Source organism: Mycteria americana, chromosome 3 (genome assembly GCF_035582795.1).
Source record: "Mycteria americana isolate JAX WOST 10 ecotype Jacksonville Zoo and Gardens chromosome 3, USCA_MyAme_1.0, whole genome shotgun sequence".
NCBI classification, from domain to species: domain Eukaryota; kingdom Metazoa; phylum Chordata; class Aves; order Ciconiiformes; family Ciconiidae; genus Mycteria; species Mycteria americana.
This window is the reverse complement of record NC_134367.1, coordinates 80,788,598-80,809,723: the sequence shown is the minus strand read 5'-3', so window position 1 is coordinate 80,809,723 and position 21,126 is coordinate 80,788,598. Positions and strand designations below refer to the sequence as shown.

The following is a 21,126-nucleotide window of genomic DNA, read 5'->3' as shown; positions in this document are numbered from 1 at the left end:
TGAAGGCAGATAGGACCTACTGATGCAATTTTGTCCCCACATATAGTCTTACCAAGTAGCTGCTGTATAAAGCCTTTAATCATTTCATGAGCTAATGCCTATCCATGGCTAATGCCATGATGACACAGTTATGCTGAGCTATGTGGTCTCCTACGACTCAGGAGTGTTTGCACAATACTCATCTGTGTAGCACAGAAAGTCCCAAAGCATAATGCCTATCCCCAAGAAAGACATCAAAGGAGGTCAAACAAGCCTTCTGCACCAAAAAAAATCAGTTAGCAATGAAAATTTCCCAGACAAATGCAAGATTTCTTCCTATCATTTTATTCATTCAAGTTGATCAAAGAGATTAACTATGAATGGAAAATCTTCCACAAATCCTGAAACTGAGTTTGATTTAATGTCCACTCTTCTGGCCACATATGACAGTAACACAAATGACTTTGCAAATGCTTTCAGAGTAAAGATTTCTCTCAAAGTCCAGGAAAAAATCCTGATATGGTAAAGTAAGAATGCAAAAGTAAAAACACCATTTCTGTTAGAGCAAGAAATGAGAAATGAATCCTTGTTTCTTTTTTTCTTTCTCCAGTGAGGAGGAAGTGTCCTTCAGAGTTTTCTTGTTGTCTCAGAAAAGCTGATGCTGGCAAGCACCTTTTGTTTCATAACTGCAAATGCAAGGCATGAAATTTGATCTTTCATCAACATGAGATCAGTTCTTGTGGTCCCACAGCTATTCCTGACCAGACCTTGCAAGATAATAGAAACTGATTTCACTAAGGCATTTCTGGGCTGAACATCTGAAGGCAAGTCACATGTCTGCTAGTTACCTGCAACTTGCTTATTCAGTTTAGTCTTTTGAAATTTGAAAACACTGAAAAATGTATCTGATGATTACAAGCATAGTAATCTATGGCATCCCTGGACTGCTTGGTGGAGAACTGTACTGCCACACTAGTGCTGATGTAGGTGGGTATGTTTACTCAGCATTGCACGGCTCTGAAAGCCATAGCAGCTTGGGCGCTGTGCCATGGTAACACAGTTATGCTGAGCTATGTGGTCTCCTACAACTCAGGAGTGTTTGCACAACACTCAGCTGTGCAGTGCAGAAGCAGTCACAAAGCATCCATCCTGCTTCCTTCACCTGTATACACGTACACAGGCATGCACACAGACAGACATGGACATGTCCCCTCAGCAGCTTCTGTCTCTGGCAGCCTACCCATGCTTTCACAAGGTTTACTTGCACTTTTCAGTTTATATGGTGTGGAAAGCAGGGAAAGCAATGTGGAAAGCAATTTATTCATTTCTTGTTATAGCTTGCTCTAGCTCACAGCCGAGGAGATTGTGGATGGGGGAACTTTATCTGCATGCTAGCTATCATGTCAGATATATTAACATGAGTGGTCAACAGTCTAGTAACTGCTGTCTGCAAAAATATTCAATATGATGTGGGAACCTACAAAGACTAGTGCTCTCTAGACATACTGGGTGATGAGCTGGAAGACTGCTGGACGCACATTGCTTCCACAATCTGTCTGAGACAGTCCTCTGTGCAGATGGTTGCATTTTTCTACAGTTCCTTACACTCACACCGCAGGGATTCATTTCCCCAGGTTCTCCTTTCAGTCTGTTTTCATGACTTACAGGATGATGGGATCCTGAGGTTTGGTATTATGCTTATCTTCTTGTTTGTGATTCCCCTTTTCCGAGGGAAAAGCCTTCACTCATGAAAAACAAAGGAACTTCAGAATATATGGTTAAATCAGAGGTTTATTTTCTCTATTGCCTGTGTATTTCATAGCAATTGAAAGCTATAAAATCTGTATTATACAAAGTACAATGCTACACAATGCCAACTAGAATGAAGAGGTGGTTTACTGGGGTTCTTATACTGCCACCAACCAACACAGTTTCTGTCCTGTAAAACTGGAAACAACAGCTTGGCCTCTGCTTGCCTGAAGTTGGTTTCTGTCACCTTTTCCAGATCAAAAATCTGGTTGCCAGGATTTTTCATTGGAAGAACTACTTCTCAGATTATACAGGTATTTTTGAGGGTGCCTTCTGGCTTGTAGCACTTAAACACTATGTTGGATTGCTGTGTATGAGTCCTGAGAGCATGCCCCTCATAAAGGTTTGGCTGCCTGGGCTCAGGGTCAACGGAGAGACAGCACAGCTGTGGCAGCCCCCTTCTCCTGGTGTCCCTGGGGAGAGCCTCCCAGACAGCGCTGGGGGGGGACAACCCAGATGGGGCTGGCCCCTGCCCATGGGAGCTGCTTTCCAGCCAAACTTTTGCTGCTTGGCCTCTGCCCGATCCACTGCTCCTGCCATGTTGCAGGTTCACTGTGGGCTCTGCACATCCAGACCCAGACCCCAACCGACGGGTGACTTCCCAGCTTGGCATCAGCCCATCCCCAGGGAGGTGCCTGATGCCCAGAGTTGGGGCTGCCCTGGTACCCCTGGCTGCCCTGCTCCTAGCTGGGGGGTGGGACGGTCTCTGGCTGCCCATGGGAAGCCCCCACTGCTCCCACTCCCTGGTCCTCACAGCACGTAATGTAGACCGCTTGCCTTTTACATTACATTTTTTACCATATTAAGAGGGGTTTGGCAGTTGTAGTGGTTCAAGCAGAAAGGAACTGGTCCCCCGAGAGGGATGTGTAATGATTTGCTTTGGACTGAGGAAGGGGAATTCTTTTTTAATTGAATAATATGAGAAAAAAGCCTTACATGTGCTAATTTGTTGGATTCAAATGTATTTAGACTGGGTTGTAGGGATGTTTTGACATTGGGTAATTAGAGAAGACAGTTGTAAGATTGAACTATTTTGACACTAAAGATTTTGATATGGGCAAGGTCACTGTGACACTAAGATGACGGAAGTGATATAAATGTAAAGGAACTGTTGCTTACCCAGTGAAACAAGAAATCTGAAAAGTAGTTTTCTATATAACACCGAAGATATCTTTAAAAAATACATAAATGAAATAGTTTGGGATTTTTCAAAGGCATGTTTGAAGAATGGATCTTTGGAGACATCACCCAAATCATATCTTTAAACTTCTATAGATGATCTTATCTGCCATGCAAAGAAGATTGTGAGCATGAAGCAGATAAAAAAAACCTGTGAGAATAAAATAACAATTTTATTCAATAAGAGTTTGTCTTTGATGATAGTTATATGAGAATATTATTTTTTCTTCCTTATTTCTGCAGGGGTAAAGCTGCAGCTGTCTGTGACCATTTTAATATGCGTGGTCAGAAACAAAGTTATCAAAAGTAACGATCAACAACTTGACCTGTCTTATCTCAGTCTCTTGTCATGCTAAATAATGATTCAAAATTGAAATGTCAACTTTGCCCATACTTCAGATGTACTTGAGAGATTTTCCTGTATTGACACCACCACAATTAAGCAGTATTTATTACACCTTCAAGTGTTTCACGAATAGAGCCTGGTTTTATAGGCTATTTCAAGGCTGAAAAATATTCTGTAAAATCTGCAAAACCCCTGGACATTTTTGCCACTCTGTATTGAAGGCTATAGATTTATGAACGTACGATACTAGTATGTTATATAGTATGATATACTAGTTTTTAAATGAGCCACATCTTTGATATCACATAATCTTTTATCAGAAATGTGTATTGTCATACTAAAAATGGTAGAGGAACTCTCAAAAGGAGAAAGGGTAATTGGAAGAAAAGGCAACGCTGAGTACTGCTACATTGTCTTCAATACTGAAATATGATGGCATGATTGCTAACAAGGAGCTAAGTCAAAGAGTTTGCAAATTGTGCAGAATATCTTTCAGGTTAGAAACAGTTCACAGAAGTGGACTCAGTTCATGAAATTTAAAACTGTATTAGCTCCTGTTTAGCTATGCTTACTGATACACCACAAAACTATACACATACCTATAGTAACCTGTAGTTGCATCCATGTTACACTACGCATGAAATACTACAGCTGTTTGAAGTTCTTTCTGATTAAAAACCCCATCTACTCAAAAATCACTAGATTTCCTGTGCTTTTATCTTCTGTCAGCTCTTTTAGGAAACAAAATTCCCTTGCATTACTACACATTTCTAGAGTACAATATAATGACTAGCTTCTCCATCTCTTTAAGAACACCAGCACTATAAACCCAGGATTTCAATAAAATCCACAAAGTTTACAGAAAACTTTCAAACAGAAGAGATGTTTGTTAAGAAATGTTCTCTTTAAAAACACAACATTTCACAGGCAAATTGCCTTTTAAAAAAACTTATAGAAAAATTGCCCAAATTTCTCCATTGCTTCCCTCTTTATGCTAATACAGTTTTTAATGACTTGTAGCTTTGCTTACATAATTCTTAACATGAAAGAAAGCATTTAGCCATTCAGCTAATCAGATTGACTAGCAGACATTTCACTTGTTTTGTTATTGATAACAATGATTTTTAAATCTCAGATAATGAAAAGCCATCTATCCATAAAAAAAGGAAAACAGTTAAAAACAACGATAACAACCAAAAAAACCAAGCAAAGGAGTCAGTACATGCATGTACATGACTTGGGCAAGAAGGGAGCATTTTCTCTAGACTGCCTGGAGCTAGATGGCTATCTTGTATATGGTATTGATTAAAACATTCTTATCTTGTGCTTTTATTTTTTGATCCTTCAAATATATATGCACCTATCTTTGGATATATGTGACTCTTCTCTCCCTATTTTTTCAGCCCATCTTATAGCCGATATCTTTTTTGGCCTTTCACAAAAGCTCTGTTAGTAGGTGAGGGAACCATCCTTTTCACCAACTCAGTTTCCACTGGCTCCCAAAGAACCAGGCTTTACAGAGATGATGGTAAATAAACAGGAACAACCGGACAACTGTAACTGTGCCTCACGTGTGAGCTTGTTCTTAGTCTCGGTCATCAATCAAAAATGCAGCAGTGATTTACCAGTCACCTAGGAATAAAGCAGAAAGATTTGCCCATTTTTCTTTGAACCAAACCTGTCTTCTCTGGTTCTGAGAGGTATTGTAGGCACACTGTCACCAGTTTGGCCATTACTAGAGCTTCAGGACTAGCTCCCAAGCCCTAATATACGCTTTCTAGGAGGAAAGGGTTCCCAGACAAATTCCCAAATGACCTACTACGTACAGTGGAACTGCACTTCTCCACTGGACGGACCCGCCACCCTCCGCAGGGTAAGTGAAGCGTCCATAATGAAGCTGAGTGTCGCTGATGAATTATCCCTAGGGTAACAAAGTACTGGGTATGTATTTTATTAGGTGATGAGCAGAAGAAGGATAACATCTGGATTCACAGTCCATCAGGCTAAATCTGCCAAGTGTTCGATTCAAGTTACACTGTATTTGAACAACATCATAACAGTCAAATGGATTCCCATGGCACAGATCCTAATGCAGTCTGGAAAATGAAATAGCAATAGTGCAATGGTGTTCACCTTTGACATGAAAAGCGTGATGAAGAAAAAAATTCTATTTGAGAGACAGCATATAGTCAACAGCTGTTTGAGAAAGCAAAACAGTGAGCAGCAGAGATCTCTGGGCTAGAAAAAGCTTAAGACCCTGATCAGTGTGCTTCAACAACAATGCAAGTGACCCATACACTGAAAGACCAACCCTTCATTTCATAGCACCATTTACAGCTTCAGGTTAATGGACATGAGGGAGTGTTGGCCACATTAACTGAAAAGAACAGCATTAACTAGTTTCATGCATCATAACAGTCACTAAGACAGGGGCTGGCTGTTGAAAATGCAAACTCCCATATTGCATGCTTTCATATGCAATCTGCAAAAGGAGTTTTAACACAATGCGCAAACACTTCTGGACAACGAGGCAGATTCTCAGCTAAGGTAGCAGCAGGTAAGCAGCAGGGGTCTCACCTTACGTATCGCAATCAAGCTCAGGCAGGATTCCAGGCCATGAGGGGACAGCAGGACTGATGGAGAGGTGTGAGCTTGGAAAACAAGGTGTTTTGTGAAACCAATGCACACTGAACGTGCTTGCCTATGTAATGCGGCCAGAATGAATAACAGGTACCTTAGCACTCCCAGTTCCATGAGTTTTCTTAATGATTGTGTTGATGAACAATACACATACATGGCCTTAGCTCTAATTTAACATAGTTGTATATGTCGATAAATGATGTGACTCTGATGTAATACGAAACCTTTAGCGATTATCTTATAGCTTGCTTGTAAGAAAAGAACTTTATAAAAATGTGTCCATTTTATTTATAGCCCATTTTATTTATAGCCCATTTTATTTTGGAACAAATATACTGTTTTTGAAAAAGAAGAAGAAGAAGAAGAAGAAGAAGAAGAAGAAGAAGAAGAAGAAGAAGAAGAAGAAGAAGAAGAAATAGTGAGACCTGAGCTTTTTTCTTCCTGCACTTTTGGGATGAGTACAGCTTCCCATTCTGCTGACCTTGATTACTGCCTCTTCCAGGTTCTGCTCATTTCTTCTATTTCACCTGAGCCAGTGCCTCCACCATTTCCAGGTATCTTTCAGCCAATCTTTGGCTCCCAGAACAGTTTTTGGAGCCTTCATACAGCACGTCATTTAAGAATGGACGTGTCTCAGAAGAGATTCTCCCCTTGCTGCCAAGACCAAAACTGTGATTTTCACAAAAAAAAAAAAAATGGATCGACAATCTTATAATAATGATTTTGGTGGACGTGGGATTTAGCTCCAACTTACCAACCTCCTGTCAAGACAGTGAGCTATATTTGCCATGCAGAGTGAAAGGTAGACGGTATTTTAACAAGTTTTATTTCACAAATTAGTGGCTGTTTCAGTGGCATTTTAAGTTCTGCAGTCACATGCATTTGACAACAATATGTAAGAAGCATGAATATGATGACAAGGTTGATTCTAGAAAGTAAGTACCACTTGGTAGCAACAGACAGCAGGGTGAAGTGATTTTGTGCCATTCCTCTGTATAGTATATGTCCAGTGGTATCCTTCTGTTGATCACCTTCTACCTATATGTACAAAAAGCTGACAATATGTTTCTCTTTTATTCAAGGGTCATGGATATGATATGAACAGCCTGACTACCCAGACACATACAGACTGACAGAGATTTTATCACCTCTCTGAGGCTTCAGATCCAAATATGCTCATTGACAGTATCAGTTTCAGATATTGCAATCATCTCCAGGCTCCTCTGCACACTCCTGCCCTTATAGGGAAGACCCATAGTCAAGTTTATTCTCCTTCATTCCTTCCAGGAGAGCAAATAAAGTTTCCCTTGTTTCAGAGTCAAGAGAACAGACACATGTCCAACTTTGCCTTGCTCAAACTCCTACTGGATTCAGGAGGATGTAGTGCAGAGGGTTGGACACATCCATTATAAAGAGTATGGAATATTTGAATTGCCATCATACGAACCCTCTGGCACCCATGTACAGCTGCACGTGCTGCTCCTCTACCCATGACACACATGGCACGATCGGAGAGCTCCAAACTTACTTCTGTTGAGTGCCTGTCTCAGGCACTTCTGCTCTCCAAGTCACATGAGGGTGTACAAAAGCAAACTGGTATTCCAGAGGGCCAGGACAGAAGCTGCGACGGGATCCCCCACCTTTATCGGGAAGGACTGCAGCATGGTGAGGCAGAATCATTTCTGATCTCTCAAAACGGTGTACTAGGGAGGCAAACCATCTCAGTTCCCCTCACCCACGCTTCTCCACTATTTGAACTGCCTTGCAGACACCTGGCACACATCCCACCACTTTTCAAACAATGCAGGACACAGAATGTGTGGATGCATGCAGCCCTCAGGCCATTTTACAGTCACAAAGAACTGATATGAAATTAAGTAATCAGCTCCTATTATACTTTGCTAACAACTTCTAAATGTCACTCCACTAAACAGTAGTGTTCTAGCAAAACCAGAAACAATAAAAAATAATCACAAAGGTTTAAAAGGTGTTGACCTGTATTCAGACAAGAAACATAAAGTACGAGAAATAGAAAACATCTATTTCTGCCTCTCTCAGACACACACACACACCTGCTTTGCTGTTGCTGACAGCAGATAGCTGCAGGGCTCTTCCTGAGAGATGTCCTGCATACCACAAAATAGCTCTAGAATATGAACTGTGACCCCCTTCAGCTTTGATAAACTTGTCATTTCTCTCAAGCTTTTCCATCTATCATGCACACTCCTTCTAATGTTTAACTTATTTATATGAAGATCCCTTGAGGGAATTTCATTGCATCTCTGACACTGGTTTAATTGCCGTCAGGTGGAAATAGTGAGTTTTTACATGTGATTAGTCCCATTTGTAACCACCTAATTTCATTGAACACTTCTGCTTGCTTCTTACTTGTATTAAATGAGTGTCATTTCCTGACATGTCTGTAAAATGACATGTCTGTAAAATGAATCTTTGGAGTTTCCTCACCCTTAGGTGTGCGGAGAAGACTCAGGATAGCCGTTTTAAAGAAATAATTTACTTTTGTGTCAAGGAGAGAAACTGTAACTTTTTGATTGCTTCTGTCACAATAAGCAATTCAAGCAGCAAAAGCTCCTTCTATTCTCTCACCGTTTTGGATAACAGTCAAGAGAGCTACTAAAATAAAACCAACTATTGCCTGAGGCAGTTCCTGAAGTGGGCCTGATCTGAGATTTGAAAGGAGATGGTGTTCTTTTCAGTCTTTAGACGGCACAAATTTATCAACTACCAAACACAGCTGCCCTGCAGCATCTCCAACACAGTCAAAACCTAACAACTTAGAAACTTTGTCAAATGAAAATTTACACTAAACTCTTACGCATCATCCCCTTTCTTAGACCAAAACACACAAACAAACAAAAAACTTTAAGATCAAAGTGGTCAGATCAAATTGCATAAACTTCAGAAAAAAAATCTGAAATTCTGGTTATTAACCCCAAGGGAACTTTAGGCTTTTATGGGGGTTTTCCAATCATCATTGGAAAACAAAAGGAAGAAAGGCATTGCATGGGAATGTACATAGTCCACCCGTGCATACACATATATGACTGACATCGGTAGTCTTAAGATACGAGATGTCAATCTAAGGAATTTATTGCAGCTCATGGATAACATTTTGAAGCCCCAGGTAGCCTGTAGGAAGAAGATCTGTGCCCCTTGATAATGCTTGACACCTCTTTGAGGTTGTCAAGAGAGCCTTTGGGCCAGGTTTCCCAGAGGGTTCTTGGTGCTGCTGCTATAGAAAAAGAGAGTACATTCAAGAGGTGGTGAAGGCAGTAGCAAGAACAGCTCTCAGCTCTTTGGTCTGCATCTACAGGATGGAAGTGTCTTGCATCCAGACCCATCTTCTTTTCTCCCTCAAGAAAAGGTAGGGAAGGGCAGTGGTTAGAGAAGCTCTCAGCTCCATGCTGCTACATGCAAAAATAGGAAGAGGCATCCAGACATTCCCTTTATTCTTTGCAAGAAAGACCAGACTGCATTGGTTCAGGGCTTTTTTTTCCTTTAGGGGAGAAAGAGTTTTGCACCATGAAAGGAAACACATACCACAGCCTGAGAACCCCAGCTTTAGGGCAATGATAAGGTTGAAACTCTAAGCTCTCACAAGTCAGGAAATACCAAGCAGATGACACTTGGCCCTCTGCACTATGCAGATCCCTTTGGCCTGCAGCATGACAAGACCAGGGAATAGACCCTTTTGCTCATCTCTTCCTGTAGTGCTGAATTGATTGCTCCCATTCTTTACAAAAGGTAGATCCGGTTCAAAAAAACCCCAGGAAAGTCAGTGCAAAGTAGCCAGCTTGGATACTATGCAGAGGATGTAAAGAACCAGACTGTGGCCCCCACTGCCTGATTAACTCCACTATTTGTATACCCTCCATTATTTGTGTTCACCCTTGTCTGTAAGCAGGTGTCATTCAAGATTTACTTCTATTTATTACTGAACTTGATAACGATGGTAGACTAAGAGAGCCAATCAAGAATGAGCCTCTTCCGCCCAAAACATGGTACAAACCCAAAGAGCTTACAGTCTGTACACAGGCAAAGCATGCAAACTCTGGGGAAGAACATGTCCTAAGGCAGGAAGGTCGACTGTATGGGGAAGGCAAAGGTTGAAGCAAAATCTGCAGAGGCCAGAGACAGCCCAGTTAAAATCACAAGTCACAAAGAATGTCAGCTTTGAGCTCCTCTGAGCTCGCTCCTACCAGCAGGGTTTCTGCTAGCTCTTTTCTTTGGTTTTACCTCAATGCCACTTGTACTGTGAATCTGTGATTATCTCACCAGTTACTCTATCAAAGCAGCAGTGCTGTGCTTCTGTGGGTTTGTTACCAGCCACCCAGATGCATAAAGCAATCTCTATCAGCAGTATTCAAGCCATTTCATCTTGGTGTCAGATCTGGCTTTGCCATCTAGTAGGAGATACTCTGACTATCTCATTGCCTTGCATCTCTCCTGGTCTTGTGTCTAGTGAATGTAAAACATTGACATTTCAAAAGAGCAGCACTGTACACCCATTTTGCAGTGGAGAAAATTACTACACTACATGCAGACAAATAGACATTTGAGCTCTGCTTTTTGCCATTTTTCCTTCAGAAAGAAATCATTTATCAGTGCATGAATATTGCCTTGTAATTTTATTGTGAACTAATGGAAGTCCATCACCAAGCAATGACAGAACTTTTGCTCTGGGAGTCATTCAGCACCTGGAAAGGGGAAACTTAAACAGAAGAGCAATTTACCAAATGAACACTTCTTTCAAAAAATCTTTCCCTTTCTCTCAGAAAGGTAATTTATGGAACCTTTCAAGGAGGAAACAAGATGGAAAGATAAAACCTCCTGTACAAAGTTCAGATTTGCAACTAAATCCACTTAGGCTGAAATCCATCAAAAATTTGACATGCTTGAAAACTGCCTTCCCAGGAGGACGCAGTTTGAAACATAATCCCATTAAATACAGTGTGGAAAATAAGTTGTCCACTTTGTTTTGTCTTGCTCACCAGAATCCATGTAATAAATGTTGCAAAAAGAAACAGTATGGATACATGCAACGAAATGAACAGGCCATACGCTTTCTGCAGACTGAACACCTCCTGGTGTCCCACAGTCAAGAGCAGCTCATATGTTAGGCCATATTTTCCCTTTTGTCCACACCAGCCTGCTCTGGGCTCTCACCAGTGCTAATGGTTAATTAGTGTCAAGGCAAGCCATGTCATTAAGGACACTTTCTTTTTACAGAACTGTATTCCGCCTTTCAATAGTTTCTGTTGAGATTTTTTCCATGGGAGATTTTTCCCACTTGAGGGCCTATCTGATAGACAACTGAGTAGCAAGTGCTGAAAAATGGAGGTCGCCAGTTTTCCCACTCCTCCCCTCCAGACTTACCCATCTGGGTAGAGAAACAAGGGATTCCCTTACTTTCAGCCCTTCCCAGAGGGAGGAGAGCAGCCCCTGCTGCTCTGGCACTCCCTCCGGTGGTGGATCCCCGAAGTCTCATAGAAGAAGACGGGTGACCTCCCTGCCCTGGGGACGCTGTGTAAGTATTTGCAACGGAGTGGACAGGAGGAGAAATGGAGAAAGATCTGTATAGACCGCCTCTCTGCTTTTTATCTTACGTCTCTGAAGTCTTTGATGGCTGCCTCCCAAAAGTAGGCCAACCTACAGACCAGAGACAACTTACTAAACAAATAAACATACGGTCAAGGCAGAGTCTTCTTCAGTTTCTTTCTTGCCAGTCTTTTCCATTTCTGTACCCTCTTCCGGGGACAAAGGTGTCTTTAGAATTTGTGCTATCCTCTGCTACAATGTAGCACATTTGGGACCACATTTCACTTATTTGATATCTTTTATTTGATAGAAATGTTGACTTTAAAAAGTCACATTTGCTACATTGATTTTTCACTCTAGCAGGCACATCAATCCACATGATGGCTACTCTCTGGCCTCGAACAGTGCTATACAGCACTATTGGCATACAAGGTGGCACACAGTGACTGCAGCACTTGATGAATGTGACTTACAGAGCCTGGGTCAGCTTCACTGGCACCCCTTTGGCTGCACTAAGTGGCACCAATGTGGATGCTAAAGTGAATGAGAACTGATTAAAACACTGATTAAATGCATTAAATAATTCTTCACCTACACAGATGGACATGAGGATAAATACATTAACTGAGGCAACTGAACCAGAGCCAGTTTGGAAGCCGTGTTCAACGTGTCTTTACGAACCTGCCTCTGATAGTAACTCTCCTTTTAAGACCATTAGGTTCACCTCACGGTCCCAATAGGAATCTCAGGATGAAGGCAAGCACACTGCAGCCAGCATGGCATGCACGTATCAGCCTCACTGAGAAGAGATTCTCACATTTTAATACCACTGCCTTTCTGATATGCTGCCAATGCCATATTTCCACCTTGTATTCTCCAAAAAGGGGTCCCAGACCCTAAGCTCTACCATTAGCAGAAAGATGCCACTGTAAAGAGCAGCACCTAGCAGAGAAAAAGGTTTGGGAATCAGTTATCTAGATTGCATGATCTAGATCCCAGGCAGATCACGCACTTTGTGATACTTCAGGATATGTGGTCAGGTTTAACAGCATTTCTGTTCATGTAGTCATGTTATGGTTAAAATATGGTTAAACGGTTTGTGTGTCCACCAAAATGTCACCCTCCCTTCTCTCCCTCCTTCAAAGAAGCAATGAGACTCAATGGCAGACTTTTACTCAGACTAAATTCCACCACTCCTCCGCTTTACCCCAGATAAGAGCAGGAGAAAGATAATGAAACTGAGTCATTGCCTTCTCTCCCTGACGTCCACACATGCCCGCAATCTGCAGGTTTTCTCTGTACTGCAGCTTGCTATGTGGATCATAGTGAGTCCATCCTGATTACCATTAAAATTATTCTTTATTTGGCATTACTTTCATTTCAAAAAATGTATAGACCTCTCCTGAGCATCTACCTGCTTATTCACTGACAGTATCTTGCTTTAATACTGAACAAAGGTCAGAATATCGATAAATGTATGATAAATCTAGCCTGAACAAAAGACTGTGAGCACTTTATGGCAGCAATTGTATCCTAAAAATCTGTAAAATACCACATGCAGCCATGGCATAAATAAAGAGCATTCCAGAGCAATGGAATTTTTCTTTGTTTTCATGTAAGTACACTTTAGGTGCTCTAGGACAGAGAGTCGAAGATTTATAGCATATGTATGACAGCTAATTTGTATACAGTTTAAAAATGAACACCTAAAAGACAGGAAAGTATACTATTACATCCTCAGAACAAATTTAAGGTAACACAAAAGAAAAAAAGATCTTTACTCAATGACTCAGAAGATGACAGAACAAGCAGCCTAAAGTAAATGAAGAAAAAAAGCTAGGTTTTGGATAGGTATGAGCTAAACATTCTTGAGTGAGTTTTCTAGCAGCATACTGAGTAAGCCAGGGAGAGATCTGGAAAGGATTGCCTTCAGGAAATGTTTTCTCTTTCCGTCCTGACAAGAATTCTAGGACGTACTCTCTATTAGCCTGGGTTTTCAGCAGCTGATGAAATACTTAGTGGTCATTTTTAAAAGCTAATAAATTAGAAAGGGGAAAAAATTCTCTGAAGGGCAGTTACGAACTCATCAAGGCAATTTCTTCTGCAAGGACTGGCTAAAACTTCAGTTTGGGGGACTGGCTCCACACAAACTTACTTCACGGGTTCTGTTGTAAGACATGACACTACATTAACTTTGCTTCTTTGAAGACCATTCATAATTTGGTAAAGTCATATTAAGAAATCCTCTGATACTAAGTGTTACCACACCAATCTAAATATCAGTTCATAGGCTTTTGGGTAGCTTTCACCTCCCCATAACCAAAGTTCGTATCCTTGTGTCCCATGCACACCATTGCACAAAGATTGCAAAGATTGAAAAAGTGCAGGAAAAACTGCAGGTATTTATGCTATACCTGCTTTTCTCTGCTCAGTTCTTTTCCTAAAGAGAATTACTAGATATTGCTTATGGCCAATTTCTTGCTACATCTTAAGTTATCTCTCCTTTTCCTTTGGCACAAATTATTCTGTGTAACATCAGCATATTGTAAACTGTTTTTTCCTGAAGCATTTCCTCTTTTCAGGCTCACAGCCAGCGTTGCACTGGAAAGTGTTTTATCTATCGCTGTAGATAAATATGAAGGCAGTGATTATCAATTAATAACCAGAAGTGTATAGAGAAATGTCAACAGAAGCCTACCCCATGAGAACACGCAGGGCCATTGAGACCAAAATGATTGGCATCACCAGAATTTTATTGTAGAAGACACTTAGAGAGGCAGAGGAGGGGAGGGCAGTGTTCACACAAGTCAAAAACTATTTTGACTATATTCTTTCTGATGAAAGCATTCCAACTTTTCACCGTGAAATGACTTTCACTGCGAATCTTTCATCTGAACTTTCCAAAAATCTACCTCAAAACACAATATTGAATCAACCAGAAAATTAAGAAGTATTTAGGGTTTGATCCTAAAGAAAACACAAAATATTTGGAAATCCCTTAGTCCTTTGCAAAATGTAACCTCCATTCACTCTGCAGCTTCCTCAAGAACGTATGAATTTGTTCAGGTAAAAAATGCCACTCCTGAACCAAACTCAGACCTTCATTTGCTGTTCAAAAATAGGTCTTTGATCTCCACTCTTTCTTACTCAGTTTTTAATTTTCAGGCGCCTCTGCTCTTCCTGGTCTCAGGCCTGACAGGAAATGGAAGTACCAAAATACTGTGAAAATGGCTGCGCCTGTGGTGAGGCTGGTCTGGCTGAAGAAATGGAAACACTAGCAAAGTCCTGAGCGAGCCAGATCTTGAAAAGATTCATAGCCTGATTTCCAAACCAACACGGTTCAGATAGGTTTTGGATAGCAGCTAAACCTTTGGAGGCTTCTCAAAATGAACCAAACCCCAGCGTTTGCCAACTGTCAAGGAATACACACGGCTGTTCCTCGAGGTATTCGGTGGGCAACAGGGGACAGACGAAAGCATCACAACTGGCCAAAATACGCATGATCTACTTCTTTTTGTTTCCCCTATCCTGCTCTTCCCTCCCCACCCACATTCACTTCTATTCTTCGCTTCTAGTTTTAAAATCTTATGGGTGTGCAGTCAACCTGCCATCTCCATTATGTCTTTCACACTATAAGGTACAGTTTATGTTGGCTGCATGCAGAAAAATTATTTCTAACCCCTGATCAAAAGTTTTCCTGCCTCTTTCAATAATAACCCTCACAGGTTTTGGTTTTGTTTCTTTAGTGAGAAGTGTCTTGAGAGTTTATTGCAAGGAAGCATTGTTGAAAGTGTTTTATTTTCAGAGCTGATGTACCCTTGGTTGTACCAATGCCCATTTGCAGTAACAATGCTGTTAGGATCTGGAGCCACTTACAGTTTTATTTATGGTCTTGGTTTTTGAGTCACAATTAGAGTAACTTTTCCAAATGTTTGGGTTTGCAGGCGCCATCCAAATGGGTCCTTAACTTGGAAAGCTTTGATTGTGTTTAGCTTCCCTTTACTGAACTACCTTAGTGGTCCATCTTATATTGGTGAGTGTTGTGGAAGCTATCCAGCGCATTAAATGCTATTGAATACTCACAAAGCATGTGCCAAGGGAGAAAAAGAAAACAATTGTTCCCTGAAATATTCAGCCTTTGATGAAAGGAACTTTTAACAGGCAGAGGTGTTCATTTCAAGAAGCGATTTCAAGCAGTGATTTCAAGCAAAGTTTCTTCCTTTGTAAGATCTAAGATCAATATTGTATTGAGAAGGACACTCGGTTCAGCAAGGCTTTGAAAGAATAAAATTACATAGTTTGTGGTGTGTTATAAGTCATCAAGATTTTAAAATAAGAAACACTTGTGTCCTATTGTTTGTACAAGTACATGCACACACACAACACCACAACTGAGATAAAAGCTAAGCTGATGGTTCCAAAAATACAGCATAAACAATGCCAAAGTAAGTGTGGTGGTAAGTACAGTGATCATAAACTTACTTATTCGAGGAACAAAATGAGCTTACTTCAAAACATTGTGTTTCAAAACGAAAGTACTTCTATCCCCAAGATATGACTATTCCCCTAATACAATATGCCAATAAGGCTCTCATAGGTTTCATATATCCAGAAAGAACGGGTGCATCTCACAGAGCAGAATAAAAATACGGTGTTGCAAAAATGTTCCAACAACGTGTTACAAGAATTGCAGACTATTACCTGCCTTTCCATAAACAAGGTAAAAGGGCAAGGCTACTTAAGATATTTTCTGGAATGTAAGAATGTTTTACATTAGCATTCGACACAAGGGGAGGAAAAACCAGGAGCAGCCAAATTGGCTACAGTCCCTCCAGATCTCATGGTTTCTTATGAGACAGCTCTCAGCCTACCTTCCCAGAATGAAAGCCATTGTTCTGTTGCCAATGTTTGTTTATTTGAAATAACAATAAATATAATACTAAATAATGCTCTCCTCCCCCATGCATCCCTGTGGCTCAGTTAGCAATTCAGAACTGGAATATTATGTTTCCCCTAACTTTGTCTGTTATTGCAATATGCTCCTACTCAGGAGACAAGAGTCCAGGAGCAACTTTAGCAAAGAGTATTTTTTGAGAACAAGAGACCAAGATTGGTACAAACTCAAAGTAGCTTTGGGCTATCTCTAACTCAGTGAACCCACAAGAACTCTGAAACTCTTGGACCCTGGTGCACATCCTGGCTCCCTAATAAAGATTCAGCTGTGCATCAGCCCACCCCTCATGTTCCTCCTCTACCCTGGCACACAGACAGGGACCCAAGTGGGCCCACAGTTTGGGCAGAGAGGGACATGTTACAACACTCATACACTCACTTTAGATATAGCCATGAGGACCAGGGGACCAGACTGCATCTCAACTACCTGCTGACTACTCTGATGCATCCGCCTGCCAGAAGCTGTCCTGATGGCTATTATCAAGGTTGTAGAAAGCCATATGTTCATCAGTCCCTGCAGACCTGCAGTCACATAAGACAGGCAATCAGAAATCTCTTGGAGGTGTTATTTGTGTGAAAACCCTGTAATTTCTTGCTATTGGACTATTGCAAAGCTTCCAACATCTGAAAACCACATATCACCTGAACTATAGACGTAGGTGGTTGTGACGTTTTCTTCTCAAGGGAAATCTAATGCAAAAATATTATTCCTAATTAAACAGGGATACAGCTCTGTAAACTACTGGAAGTCTTCTCTGAAACTAATACTTGCTCTGCTTCTGGAGCTAGCAAGGACATAAAGTTAAAATAGCCCAGACATCTGTTTAGACAGATGAAAACCGTAAAGACAAATGCTGATACCCCCCTCCCTGCCCGGCCATCATCCAGTTTGTTGCTTAGAACCCTGAGCTGTTCAAAACCCAGGCAAAGAAAAAAACCTCTGGTCCATGTAGTCATCTTTTGAAAAATGACCTTAACTTTAGAGTTGCTTTTGCTAGAGGGAATGTCAATTTTATTATTACGAGGTTGCTAAGGTTCATCTTATGGCAGATTTACCACTGCGGTTAAGGAGACTGTGCCCCTGATATTACCATCACCTGGCAAGCTTCATATATCCATTGTAGTGTGATACCGTCAGGGATGTGCACACTCTCCCCATAATCATCCCGCAGTTTTTATGAAACTCAGGTCCACAGTGAAACATGCTCTGTCCCCGTGGCCTCTGGTTATTTATGAAAATCTTGGTCTTTCTTTGTTATTCTTCCAACCACAAATAAAAAGAAAATCTTCATCTGATGTGTAGAAAAGAATGGTCATTCTCTGTCATCACACAATGGCACAGCAGGTGAAAAACAGTCATACATTTTCTTGGCCTTTCTACACAGCCTGGATTTGTTTTCCCTTATAATTATGCAGATACTATCCATGAATATTTGAGAAAGGTATATGTGGGAAGGGGTTATACAGTCTGTGAGCTATAAGCAAAATGACTGCAGGAGTAAAGAATGATTTAGTGCTGTGGTATTTGTTGCTGTAATAGCATTGCTTTTTTGTTGTTGTTTAAATAGGGAAGCACACAAATAGTAGAAATAAACCTGCCTCATTCAAAGTTTGGTCTTGTGGGAAGATGTAAAAAGTATGTGTGCATGAGTATGTGTGTGTGTGTTGTTTTCTTCCTACTGGTGTCCGACTGTTCATTACCCATTTTATGGAAGGATTTCTAACATAGGCTAATATTTATTATGCGCTAGCCACCTCTGTAAGAAGAGCACAGGCAGCAGAAAAACCAGCATGAGCTCACTACCTACAGTCCCCTTCTAGCAAGGCTAGCTACCCCTACCAAAATGTTCAAGTTTAATTCAGTCCAAAAGCTTGAAGTCTCCAAAGCCATTACCTTTTTGGTAGCAGAGGGTGGGGATTCCACCAGGATTGACTTTTCTGGTCATGGTTCATAAAGATGCACACTACTACAAGGTAGAGAAATTAACAATACACACTTTGGATGGGTGAAAGAGCAAACAGAGGGACTTCAGACATCACTGAGCTAACAATGAAATCAAATACATCTGCATGAGTCTATGACATTTAATTTTTAACGAGTTTGCCCAAGTGCCCTTGGCCAGATTTTTCTTCCCTTTTGTGAGGCAGGCAACCACTCACTGAATGACAGTAACATTCAGCAGTGATTTATATACATCTGTTAGAAGGCTTTGGCATCATTTGAGCCATGTATCATTTAAAGATGATATAACAGTCACAATCATTCTTACTTTACGTTTGGACAAATTAAGTTTTGGTAGCATTTCCAGTTTACTTCCATGCTAATATTTAGAACTTTTTTATGTACAGAAGAAAGAACATAACATGTAATCTCTTGTAAATTCTGTTTATACGTTCATGAAGGTGAACTTGGAACTCAATTGCAATGTTAACCTGTTAACTAGAATAGTGTATATCACCTAAGGACAGTCTAAGGGTGCTTCAAATGAGGTTCTTAAAAAGTAAAAGCTGAGAATTACTTGACTTTACCTGTCCCACACTTTCAGATGCCCCACACTATCAAATTCATGGAGCTAACTCATTCCTTTAAGGTTTTCAATTAGCAGCTTCTAATCTACAAATCGTTTCCAAAAAAACTAGACAAGAAGGCAAAACTTTTTCTGAAGAATTTCAGGTATGAACAGCTCAGCCATCCCCCACCGCCATTCCTCCTTGAGCTGTCCCTATCCCCCTCTACTCAAAAAAGAAAAGAAGAGAAAAAGAAAGAAAAAGAAAGGGAAAAACCCAACTCTCAGTATTTTACAGAAACTTTCTGAAAGGCTGAGACAAAAATAGGGTCTATTTCACTTTGCAACTGCCTGTAACTTTAGCATAATAAACTCTAAAGGGCACAGCCCTCACCAAAACACTTAAAAACAGCTTGAAAGGGGTACTCGCTGCCCGTTATGTTTACTCAAGCACTTGTTTAAAAACACATTTAAGGAAAATGTTTTTATTTCTACAGATTGCATTAATTATAGCTTTGCAAACACTGCAAGCTCTACAAGAAGACCGAACTGAGCTATTAGCTGCAAACCTCAGGTCTTGGCTAGAGAAGTGGTTATGGCTTATTTAGCAAGCCTAATGAATTGGCTCACCCATCTCTACGCAGAGTTCCATGTTTAGCATCACGGAGCCTGGAATAGCTAAAGAGACTTGGTTCACGTCGCTTTATAATTAAAAATAAAGTGAAATCGGTCAACCCAAGACAGTCCAGAAGCAGACCTCACTGCAGCATTATTCCTCTTCGGGAAAATAAAAGCATTGACACGGACACCAACACTGGCCCGAAGCTCTGCGCAGACCCACAGTAAACTTCCACTTCGCTGCCACGGGCCGTGCTCTCCCCTGGAAGAACGCGAAGGGGCCGCGGTGCCGGCTGCTCACCGCGCCGCGCCCCGCGATGCCGGGCAAGCCGCGGCGGAGCTCCCCACCTCGACTGGGTGCTCCATCCTCCGCCCAAAGCGGGGAGCAGCCCTTCGCCCGCCAGCTGAGGGGCGTGGGGCGGCCACAGGCCGCCCGGGGGGAAGGCATCAGCCCGCTCAGGTGCGCGCCGGGGGACCGACCCGCCGGGCGCCCGGTGCCCGGCGCCCGGTGCCCAGCGCCCAGCGCCCAGCGGCGGGGCGGCCTTACCGTGAGGGCGGAGAGCTTCTGGGCCGGCACGGCGGGGAGCAGCTCCGGCAGCAGCAGCAGCAGCGGCACCCACATCCTGAGGCGGCGGCAGCGGCGGCGGGCACGCAGCGGCTCCGGGAAGCGGAGGAGGGGGACTGTCCTTGGGATGTCGCTCCCCCCACGACGCCTGCTTTGGCTCCTTTTCAATCGCTCCCGCTGGGAGGTCCCAGCTCAGGTCCTCGTTTCTCTTTTTCCCCACCCCTTGAAATTTGGGGACGGGAGTGTAGCAGAGAGGCGGCAGTTTCTGCCTCTCTCTGTCCCTCCCTCGCTCCTGGAGAGTCAGCCCCGGCTCGGAGATGCTCCCCAGCCTCTCCTCTCCCGGAGCCCTCCCGCCGCGCAGGCACTACCGGGGGATCCGCCGGACCCCGCCGCCTCCCCGGGGCGCCGCGCCTCCCTCCGCCTCGGACGGGCTGCTGCCTAGCCCTGGGGGTCGCTTTCTTTCCCCTCCAGCCTCGTCTGCCCCGTGGCCGGGGAAGCGGGAGGAAAAAATTGGGACGGGAAGGGAGGACACTCCCACACCACCCCTCCGGTGTCCGCCGCCGGCGGGGGGCCGCGGGAAGGCACTGCCGCGGCTGCGGAGGCTGGCGGTGTGCGACCTCACCGAGCCGCTCTTCCCCTTTTCCTCTTATCCTCCCCCCTCCCCAGCCCGGCCTCCGCTTTCTCCTCCCAGACCCACGGATCCTCGCCGATTAACCCTCCCCGGTGCTCCCGGGGGGACGCCGGCTTGCTCCCCCCGCAGGGCTCATTTCCCCCCCGCCTCCTGCCGAATCAACACGTACGAATACCCACAGCCCCTGGCGCGGCGGGCGAGAGGCGCCCCGACCCCCGGCCCGGTGCACCCCGACCCCCTCCCGCTGCGCCCCGACCCTGGCCCCGCCGCCCGCCCGGTGCGCCGCGCCGCCCGCCGGGCACCGCACGGGGCGGGGAGCGGGGGCCGGGACAGCCAGACT

General features: G+C 42.9%; 1 protein-coding gene and 1 long non-coding RNA gene across 7 annotated transcripts in view; both read right to left on the bottom strand.

Moving 5' to 3' along the window:
* The window catches only part of SMOC2 (SPARC related modular calcium binding 2), a 148,512-nt gene extending 127,724 nt beyond the window's left edge, over window positions 1–20,788 (bottom strand). For 3 of the 6 annotated variants that reach the window (XM_075495812.1, XM_075495814.1, XM_075495817.1), the window contains exon 1: window positions 20,138–20,787. In XM_075495812.1, the coding sequence (XP_075351927.1) occupies window positions 20,138–20,212 (75 nt within the window). In that variant the 5' untranslated portion in view covers window positions 20,213–20,787. Of the gene's footprint in view, window positions 1–20,137 lie in introns of all 6 variants that reach the window. The other 3 variants (XM_075495813.1, XM_075495815.1, XM_075495816.1) reach the window with 2 other exon arrangements.
* On the bottom strand, window positions 305–18,341 carry LOC142406946 (uncharacterized). Its single transcript, XR_012774760.1, has 3 exons — window positions 17,563–18,341; window positions 16,845–16,987; window positions 305–5,964 (listed from the first exon to the last, which is right to left on the bottom strand). It is a non-coding gene; the product is annotated as an uncharacterized LOC142406946 (long non-coding RNA).
* Window positions 20,789–21,126: the final 338 nt, after the last annotated feature.